This window comes from Lethenteron reissneri, chromosome 46 (assembly GCF_015708825.2).
Source record: "Lethenteron reissneri isolate LAM-NWPU_2019-01 chromosome 46, ASM1570882v1, whole genome shotgun sequence".
In the NCBI taxonomy this organism is placed as follows: domain Eukaryota; kingdom Metazoa; phylum Chordata; class Hyperoartia; order Petromyzontiformes; family Petromyzontidae; genus Lethenteron; species Lethenteron reissneri.
Window position 1 is genome coordinate 5,115,220 of NC_083824.1, and position 11,366 is coordinate 5,126,585.

Here is an 11,366-nt window from a genome sequence, read left to right on the forward strand (position 1 = left end):
CATAAATGACGTCATGCACCTAGGGGGGGGTCAGACATTTGTGACGATTTGTGACGAGGGGGGGTTTGAGAAATGTGACGTCACATCAAAAATGCGCAACTTTAAATAAATATAGACAACGCGTTCTACTTAATTAAATATACTTTTAAATAAATGTTTTCTCCTACAACATCAGAGTGCAGCGCCACATTAAATACGTACTACAATGACAATAGTTTAAAGCGATTTTAAGCGTGTTTTATTTTCAAAATGGAAATATGGTTTTGGGGGGGGGGGGGGGCAGAGCTTTGTGACGTCATATTTGAGGGGGGGTCTGACTTTTCGTGACGCCGTGTGACGAGGGGGGGGGGGCGTCAAAATCGTCCAAAATTGCGTGACGTCATTTATGGACGGCCCCTTATTGGTCACCCCGTGCCCTTATATAATCTCTTACATTCATCCTATACACTACACTATATACTACTATACACGACACTACACACTGTACAATACACTATACACTCCACTACTACACACCTGTCAACTCCTTATCAGTGGCCGACCTTGTTACCGACCAATTCAGACATTATTAGTCACTTCGTGCCCTTATAAATCTCAAAGTTCATCCTACAAAGTCCCATCACAAGGGAGGAACACAAACACATAGACAAACACTACTAGCACACTCACCACTGGCACACTCACCACTAGTACACTCACTAGTACACTCACCACTAGCACACTCACCACTAGTACACTCACCACTAGCACACTCACCACTAGTACACTCACCACTACACTCACCACGAGCAAACTCACCACTAGCACACTCACCACTAGTACACTCACCACTGGCACACTCACCACTAGCACACTCACCACTAGTACACTCACCACTAGTACACTCACCACTAGCACACTCACCACTAGTACACTCACCACTAGTACACTCACTAGTACACTCACCACTAGCACACTCACCACTAGCACACTCACAACTAGTACACTCACCACTAGCACACTCACCACTAGTACACTCACCACTACACTCACCACTAGCACACTCACCACTAGCACACTCACCACTAGCACACTCACCACTAGCACACTCACCACTAGTGTAGAGGTGTAATTGCGCATGGCTACGAATGTTGAGGTGTGATTATGCATGGCCACGGATGGCCAACAAACACAAGGGGCGGGGTTACGGCCGTACACAAGGGTGGCGCTAGCACCGACGTCCGCATGTGTATCCCCCACGGGCCCCCCCTCGGGGGCGAGTCCTATAAAAGGTGATGAGCTCGAGGGCTCGAGGTCGGGACTCAGCTTTAACCAGAGAAGACGGAAGACCAGCTAGTGTAGGCCCCAGAGCTCCCCTGGCTCGCTGTCCTTATAAGGGCCGACCAGGGCAAGCCGGTGGCGTGGCCCCGAGAGCCCAGACGAAGCTGGTCTGGTGACTCAGGGAGCCGGGATCCCAGCTTAACCAAGCTGGGACAGATAGCCTCCCCTAGTCCCGTAGTGGAGGAATTGATATAGGTTAGAGGGGTTAGCTGTCGAGAATCCCTGTAGCCAAGTGACCTGTACAACTGTGTTGGTGTAATAAATAAGTGTGCCTCCGATCCTGTCGTCAAGCCTCCATATATACTTACTACATCTGGTGTCAGAAGTAAACGTCCAACGATGGACACACGAGGGACGACACGTACCAGGGAGACGGAGATGGAAGACGCCGCGGCCGAATCTCCACCAGTGATGGCCGGGGTCGAATCGGAGCAGCCGGGGCCGAGTACGCCCGCGCCGCTACGACAGGAGGAGGGGGATGCGTCGGCCGAAGGACTCCGGCTGGCCCACTCCCGCCTGGCGGACCTGCTCTACGCCGCGGCCGCCGCGTTGGAGGAGATCACGCGGCTGGGGGCTGGAGGAGCAGCGCGGGTCGACGACGGCAGCCGGCGCGGGGCGACGTTTCCCGCCACCCCGACGCGGCTCGCGGTCAAATTTCCCGCCATCTCTACAGTACGAGCGGAGGGCGGGGCCGGCCCGCGTCACGTGTCTGCTGAGCGCCAAGCACAAGCCGTGACATCATCAACGCCGGCCGGCGCGTCAACATCAGAGCGACCGGCGATGCCATGTGCACGGCCCGCCCACACTGTATCATCGGCGGGGAGCGACGGAGAGCGTTCTGCGGCCACGGACGCCGCCTTACAACAGCGTCTGCCGCCTCTTAAAGAATTTGTCGGCGCTGACGGAGACTGGGGCGGCTTCAAGAGGCGGTTCATCGCTCATCAAGAGATGGCGAACTGGACGGACGCCGAGGCTCTACGCGCGCTGCCAGCGATGCTGGACAACGACGCCCTGGCTACCCTCACCTCGGCGCCGAGGGAAAAGCGCGCCACTCTACACCTGGCGTTGCAGCTGCTGTCAGCCGTCTATGGGCCGCCTTCGGACTGCAGGCAGCTGTTCCACGATCGGAGTCGGGGCGCCAACGAGTCACCCCTGGCCTTCCGGACGGCTCTCCTGGCTCTGGCAAAGGCTGCTTTCCCAAGGATGGACGAGGAAGGAGTGGATGCCATGGTAGCTGAGAAGCTGCTGCTACTCGCTGACGAGCTGGACGTCAACGTCTTGGCTCAGGACGACGCGGAGATGTCGTCCCTGCTGGTCGCGCGCCACATCCACGGGGGCTTGCGGTCCCTGCGTCGGAAGGCGGCAAAGGGGGCGGCCGGCCATGCCATGGCGACCACCGCCCTCCCATCGGAGGAGGTCTGCGGGGTGGAGCGGCGAGGGGAACGGAGATCGGCGGCACCGCAGGCTCGGAATGGACCGAGCCGCCAGGAGCAGCCCAGGTCATCTGGGGCGCTCACACGCTGCTACAACTGTGGCCTGCAAGGCCACGTTGCGTCTGGATGCCGGGCTCCCCGTCAGCGCGGGGCGACACCTCGTCAGGACGCCACGCCGTCTCCTCCCAAGCTCCAGCAGAGAAATACGGCGAGTCGCGGCACCTCACACGTTTGGCCCACGCACACATCCGACACACACTCACGCGCTCAACTAAACAGGGCTCCAAATTCCCCGTCCGTCGCGCGCGATTGTTCGGTAATGCGGCGAGCGCTCCAACCGGGTCAGTGGTCGGAGCTCGCCCATCGTGTCGTTGCTGCGTCGGCGGGATCATCGGTCGTGGTCGGTCACATTGATGGGGTAGAGGTGCGGATTTTAATTGACACAGGGGCATCGGCGACCATTATATCTGATTTAATTTATAACATCCTTCCCGTTCAAAGTCGTCCCTTGCTCCCTGTTGACGTGCCGTGCTATGCCGCTAACGGGGGCTCTCTGGGCATTATTGGCCAAATCCGCGCCACTATCTGCATTGGGGACATTAAATTATCCGGCCCTGTTTTGGTTTCCTCCTCACTCGCGGTTCCGTGCCTGTTGGGGACGGATTTTCTGGCCAAAATGCCCATCCGTATCCTTATTGACCAAGGGTGCATTGAGCTCCCATCGGGCCGACGCGTTACATTTCTGTCTTCCCCCACCACGGAGCGTCGGGCGTTTGCCACCGTGCAGGCGCTCGTCACAAAAACTGTGCGCGTGCCTCCGGGGGCTCAGATGCTCGTCCCTCTTAGGTTGCGTCGGCCGTTTGATGCAGGGGTTGCGGATCGGGGGGTCTTGTTGGGTCCATCTCGGGCCGGGGTCAATGGACCCGATTTGCTCGCGGCTCAGACTATGGTGAGAGGGGATGGGGACCCCTTCATTGCAGTCCTTAATGTGGGATCGCGAACGGCCGTGGTTCCTCAAGGGACCGTGCTTGCACACGCAACGCCGGTGCCCTATGAGGAACCACTCGTGGGTCAGGTATCCACCGATCCTCCGTCGCGACCGCATTCGGACTCTGATGACGGATGGCTGGATGCGCTTTGCGCGGGTTCAGTGGACCTGTCTGACTCGCAGCGCGCGCAGCTGCGAGTTCTCCTGAGCGAATTTGCTGACGTTTTTAGTCAACACAAATTTGATATTGGTTGTACAAAATTGCTGCGACACCATATTGACACGGGTGACAGCGCGCCAATCCGCCAAAATCCCTTTCGGTTGAGTCCCGCCGAAAAGGATCATGTCAAATCGGCTGTTGATGACATGCTAGCCGCCGATATCATTTCCCCTTCCACCAGCCCGTGGGGCGCGCCGATCGTTTTGGTGAAAAAACACGACGGCTCACTGAGATTTTGTGTTGACTTTCGGCGTCTCAACAAAATCTCTGTGGCAGATGCGTACCCGCTTCCTCGGATGGATGAGTCGCTCGACGCCTTGGCCGGTGCGCGATTCTTTTCCACCCTTGATTTGCTATCTGGATTCTGGCAGCTTCCTCTGGATGACGAATCGAAACCTAAGACTGCTTTTCGTACACCGCAGGGCCTCTTCCAATTTAACCGTTTGCCGATGGGTTTACATTCTGCGCCGGCAACTTTTCAGCGGTTAATGGAATTGGTCTTGGCAGGTTTGCAATGGGATTCGTGTTTGATTTACTTAGACGATGTCATCGTCTTTAGCAAATCCTTCGAGGAACACCTCCAGAGGTTGCGTGCTGTTTTTCTCAAAATGCGGGCTGCCAATTTGAAATTTAAACCACAGAAGTGTCATTTACTCCGCGAATCGGTGCGATATTTGGGTCACATTGTTGGGCGCTCGGGGATATCCACTGATCCCGCCAAAACTGAATGCGTCAGCTCCTGGCCGACTCCCACCTCTGTGGGAGAGGTCAGGAGTTTCATTGGGTTCGCGTCGTATTATCGGCGATTTGTGGCTGACTTCGCTACGATTGCGAAACCATTGCATGCCTTGACGTCCAAGGGAGTCAGGTTTCATTGGGGGCCGGAGGAGGAGGCTGCTTTTCGCGCCCTCAGAAATGCTTTGGTGGGAGCTCCGCCGTTGAATTACCCGGATTTTTCACAACCCTTCTTGCTCGATACTGACGCAAGTAACACGGGCATCGGGGGTGTGCTGTCCCAGCTCATCGGGGGCGTAGAGCATGTGGTGGCTTACGGTAGTCGGGTACTGTCTCCAGCCGAACAGCGGTACTGCGTTACCCGTCGGGAATTATTGGCCATTGTTTATTTCATTCAGCAGTACCGCCCGTATCTGTACGGTCGGCGGTTCACCGTCCGTACAGATCATGCGGCCCTACAGTACGCCCTGCGGGTTCAACAACCATCGGGCCAGTTGTCTCGATGGTTGGAGATCCTCCAAGACTATGACTTTGTCACCACATATCGTAAGGGTGTCCGCCACACGAACGCTGACGCCCTGTCACGATTGCCACCCACTTCGGAGTGCGCGTGCCTGTTGGGTTCGGGGCGTTGTAGGCCCCCGAACGTCACCACCGATTCGGTCCTCGTGGCCGCTACCGATGCACCTTCGGCTTCGGGTCCTATCGAGCAAGAAGGGAGGGATTCGTTGCTGGGGTTGCCGGTCGCGGAATGGGGACGCCTCCAAATGGAGGACACCTCCCTCCTCGCTTTGCGCCGTCGCGTCGGGGGGGCTGGTCAGGGGGTGGAAAACGTTGACTCGTGGGGGTTGTTCCAGGGTCTTTTGATGCACTGGGATGGAAAAACCCGGCGCCAGCGGCTTGTGGTGCCTGCTGCTTTAAGGGGTAAGGTGGTATGGGCTGTTCATGAGCGGCTTCTGCACTTGGGGGTTCACAAGACCTTTGCCACGCTCCAGCTGGATTTCTTCTGGCCGGGCATGGAAAAGGACGTGGGGGATCTCTTGGGGTCATGCACGCAATGCGCGCAGAGGAAGCCGCCTGCGAGGGGGTCCAACCCTCCGCTGCAGTCCATAAAAGTTTCCGGGTTAACGAGCTCGTCGCTCTGGACATACTTGGGCCATTTCCCGCTACGCCCAGGGGCAATAGGTATTTACTAACGGGGGTTGAATACTTCACGAGATGGCCTATGGCCTGGCCCCTGGCGAACCAGTCGGCAGCAGCCATCGCGGAGGCCTTTGTCCAGGGCTATGTCCTCGACAAAGGTGCTCCGGAACGGCTGCTTACTGACCAGGGTAGGAATTTTTCTGGTAAACTCCTACGTGAGGTGTGCGACCTCTTGGGTACGGAGAAGGTTCGGACCTCTCCGTATCACCCACAAACTGACGGGATGGTGGAACGGCTGCATCGGACCATCACGTCCATGCTGTCCCAGCAGGTGTCGGTATCCCAGACGGATTGGGACCTCCGCATAGCCGGTGTGTTGCAGGCCTACAGAATGGCTCCTCATGCGGCCACCGGATTTTCCCCTTTCTTTTTAATGTATGGGCGCGAAGTTAACCCCCCTGTGGCGACCCAGCTGAAGCTCTCGGCGCTCCCGGCGAAGTCTAATTTGTCCGAACACATTAAATTTAACATCGCTAAATTGTCTGAGGCGCGGGAAGCGGCCGTGCAAAATTCTGAACTCCGCCAGAAGGCGAACGAGAGGCTTCGGTTGGGGCGGGTGCAGGTGGTCAAATGGGAACCAGGGGACAGGGCGTGGTTGCACTGTCCTCAGGTGCCGCTGGCAACCTCGTCGAAATTGGTACGGCCGTGGCGGGGGCCAGTGGAGGTCGTGCAGGTTTTGCGGCCGCAATGTGTTCGCGTCAAATGGGGGAGGCGCCGGTGGTATGTGCACCCCTCAAGGTTAAAACCATTTGTCGCGCCGCCCCGTGGTTCACACACACACACGCATGGCCAAACGTGTGAGGGTGTCGCCGACTCCCCGTCGTCGCTGCACTCGCCTAACCTGACGCCAACTGTTCCGTCCCCAGGTGAAACAGGAGTGACGGGTCCACACCCACCAACCCCTCCCGGAGGGGTCGGGGGTCACTCGGCAGCGACGCCTGACTCTCTTGCACCCGGACCGTCAACAACCGTCACTGAGCGTGCCAGGACGGGCCCTTGTGACGGGCCCGCCGCGCGGACGCGCGCCAAAACGCGCAGACTATTGTGAGGTCGGCCGTTGGGGGGCCTTGCGGAAAATGGGAGGGGTGGCGTCCGGAGTGTGTGTATATATGTTGGTTTTGGGGTATTTATTCGGGGGGGGTGCGTCGGGTTATTTTTTTTCCTCTCTCTCTCTCTCTCTTCCTGTTGTTGTTCTTGTTAAGGTTCTCTTGTTCTTGTTAAAAATTACGCGAGGCACACACACGGGGTTTTTGTGAGGGATGCACCTTTATTCTGATTTTTTTTTGCAGCCAGGGACGGCTGCGAGCTGTACAGGGGGGGGTGATGTAGAGGTGTAATTGCGCATGGCTACGAATGTTGAGGTGTGATTATGCATGGCCACGGATGGCCAACAAACACAAGGGGCGGGGTTACGGCCGTACACAAGGGTGGCGCTAGCACCGACGTCCGCATGTGTATCCCCCACGGGCCCCCCCTCGGGGGCGAGTCCTATAAAAGGTGATGAGCTCGAGGGCTCGAGGTCGGGACTCAGCTTTAACCAGAGAAGACGGAAGACCAGCTAGTGTAGGCCCCAGAGCTCCCCTGGCTCGCTGTCCTTATAAGGGCCGACCAGGGCAAGCCGGTGGCGTGGCCCCGAGAGCCCAGACGAAGCTGGTCTGGTGACTCAGGGAGCCGGGATCCCAGCTTAACCAAGCTGGGACAGATAGCCTCCCCTAGTCCCGTAGTGGAGGAATTGATATAGGTTAGAGGGGTTAGCTGTCGAGAATCCCTGTAGCCAAGTGACCTGTACAACTGTGTTGGTGTAATAAATAAGTGTGCCTCCGATCCTGTCGTCAAGCCTCCATATATACTTACTACACTAGCACACTCACCACTAGTACACTCACCACTAGCACACTAACCACTAGCACACTAACCACTAGCACACTCACCACTGGCACACTCACCACTAGTACACTCACCACTAGCACACTCACCACTGGCACACTCACCACTAGTACACTCACCACTACACTCGCCACTAGTACACTCACCACTACACTAACCACTAGTACACTCACTACTAGCACACTCACCACTAGCATACTCACCACTAGCACACTCACCACTCGCACACTCACCACTAGCACACTCACCACTAGCACACTCACCACTACACTCACCACTAGTACACTCACCACTAGTACACTCACCACTACACTCACCACTAGTACACTCACCACTACACTCACCACTAGTACACTCACCACTAGCACCCTCACCACTGGCACACTCACCACTAGTACACTCACCACTACACTGACCACTAGTACACTCACCACTACACTCACCACTAGTACACTAACCACTAGCACACTCACCACTAGCACACTCACCACTAGCACACTCACCACTAGTACACTCACCACTAGCACACTCACCACTAGCACACTCACCACTGGCACACTCACCACTAGTACACTCACCACTAGCACACTCACCACTGGCACACTCACCACTAGTACACTCCCCACTACACTCACCACTAGTACACTCACCACTACACTAACCACTAGTACACTCACCACTAGCACACTCACCACTAGCACACTCACCACTAGCACACTCACCACTAGCACACTCACCACTACACTCACCACTAGTACACTCACCACTACACTCACCACTAGTACACCCACCACTACACTCACCACTAGTACACTCACCACTAGCACACTCACCACTGGCACACTCACCACTAGTACACTCACCACTACACTGACCACTAGTACACTCACCACTACACTCACCACTAGCACACTCACCACTAGCACACTCACCACTAGCACACTCACCACTAGCACACTCACCACTAGTACACTAACCACTAGCACACGCACCACTAGTACACTCACCACTAGCACACGCACCACTAGTACACTCACCACTAGCACACTCACCACTAGCACACTCACCACTACACTCACCACTCGTACACTCACCACTAGCACACTCACCACTAGTACACTCACCACTAGCACACTCACCACTGGCACACTCACCACTACACTCACCACTAGTACACTCACCACTAGTACACTCACCACTAGCACACTCACCACTAGTACACTCACCACTAGCACACTCACCACTAGCACACTCACCACTGGCACACTCACCACTGGCACACTCACCACTACACTCACCACTACACTCACCACTAGCACACTCACCACTAGCACACTCACCACTAGCACACTCCCCACTAGCACACTCACCACTACACTCACCACCACTACACTCACCACTAGCACACTCACCACTAGCACACTCACCACTACACTCACCACTAGTACACTCACCACTAGTACACTCACCACTACACTCACCACTAGTACACTCACCACTACACTCACCACTAGTACACTCACCACTAGCACCCTCACCACTGGCACACTCACCACTAGTACACTCACCACTACACTCACCACTAGCACACTCACCACTAGCACACTCACCACTACACTCACCACTAGTACACTCACCACTCACTCACCACTAGTACACTCACCACTAGCACACTCACCACTGGCACACTCACCACTAGTACACTCACCACTAGCACACTCACCACTGGCACACTCACCACTAGTACACTCCCCACTACACTCACCACTAGTACACTCACCACTACACTAACCACTAGTACACTCACCACTAGCACACTCACCACTAGCACACTCACCACTAGCACACTCACCACTCGCACACTCACCACTAGCACACTCACCACTAGCACACTCACCACTACACTCACCACTAGTACACTCACCACTACACTCACCACTAGTACACTCACCACTACACTCACCACTAGTACACTCACCACTAGCACACTCACCACTGGCACACTCACCACTAGTACACTCACCACTACACTGACCACTAGTACACTCACCACTACACTCACCACTAGCACACTCACCACTAGCACACTCACCACTAGCACACTCACCACTAGCACACTCACCACTAGCACACTCACCACTAGTACACTAACCACTAGCACACGCACCACTAGTACACTCACCACTAGCACACGCACCACTAGTACACTCACCACTAGCACACTCACCACTAGCACACTCACCACTACACTCACCACTCGTACACTCACCACTAGCACACTCACCACTAGTACACTCACCACTAGCACACTCACCACTGGCACACTCACCACTACACTCACCACTAGTACACTCACCACTAGTACACTCACCACTAGCACACTCACCACTAGTACACTCACCACTAGCACACTCACCACTAGCACACTCACCACTGGCACACTCACCACTGGCACACTCACCACTACACTCACCACTAGCACACTCACCACTAGCACACTCACCACTAGCACACTCCCCACTAGCACACTCACCACTACACTCACCACCACTACACTCACCACTAGCACACTCACCACTAGCACACTCACCACTACACTCACCACTAGTACACTCACCACTAGTACACTCACCACTACACTCACCACTAGTACACTCACCACTACACTCACCACTAGTACACTCACCACTAGCACCCTCACCACTGGCACACTCACCACTAGTACACTCACCACTACACTGCCCACTAGTACACTCACCACTACACTCACCACTAGCACACTCACCACTAGCACACTCACCACTAGCACACTCACCACTAGTACACTCACCACTAGCACACTCACCACTAGCACACTCACCACTGGCACACTCACCACTAGTACACTCACCACTAGCACACTCACCACTGGCACACTCACCACTAGTACACTCCCCACTACACTCACCACTAGTACACTCACCACTACACTAACCACTAGTACACTCACCACTAGCACACTCACCACTAGCACACTCACCACTAGCACACTCACCACTCGCACACTCACCACTAGCACACTCACCACTAGCACACTCACCACTACACTCACCACTAGTACACTCACCACTCACTCACCACTAGTACACTCACCACTAGCACACTCACCACTGGCACACTCACCACTAGTACACTCACCACTACACTGACCACTAGTACACTCACCACTAGCACACTCACCACTCGCACACTCACCACTAGCACACTCACCACTAGCACACTCACCACTAGCACACTCACCACTAGTACACTCACCACTCACTCACCACTAGTACACTCACCACTAGCACACTCACCACTGGCACACTCACCACTAGTACACTCACCACTACACTGACCACTAGTACACTCACCACTAGCACACTCACCACTCGCACACTCACCACTAGCACACTCACCACTAGCACACTCACCACTAGCACACTCACCACTAGTACACTAACCACTAGCACACGCACCACTAGTACACTCACCACTAGCACATGCACCACTAGTACACTCACCACTAGCACACTCACCACTAGCACACTCACCACTACAC

At 55.5% G+C, this 11,366-nt stretch overlaps 1 protein-coding gene across 1 annotated transcript; it reads left to right on the plus strand.

Moving 5' to 3' along the window:
- Positions 1 to 1,098: 1,098 nt before the first annotated feature.
- On the plus strand, positions 1,099 to 7,695 carry LOC133354172 (uncharacterized). Its single transcript, XM_061570806.1, has 2 exons — positions 1,099 to 2,961; positions 6,766 to 7,695. The coding sequence occupies exons 1-2, from the start codon at positions 1,660 to 1,662 to the stop codon at positions 6,778 to 6,780; spliced, it is 1,317 nt and encodes a 438-aa protein (XP_061426790.1). The 5' UTR covers positions 1,099 to 1,659; the 3' UTR covers positions 6,781 to 7,695.
- Positions 7,696 to 11,366: the final 3,671 nt, after the last annotated feature.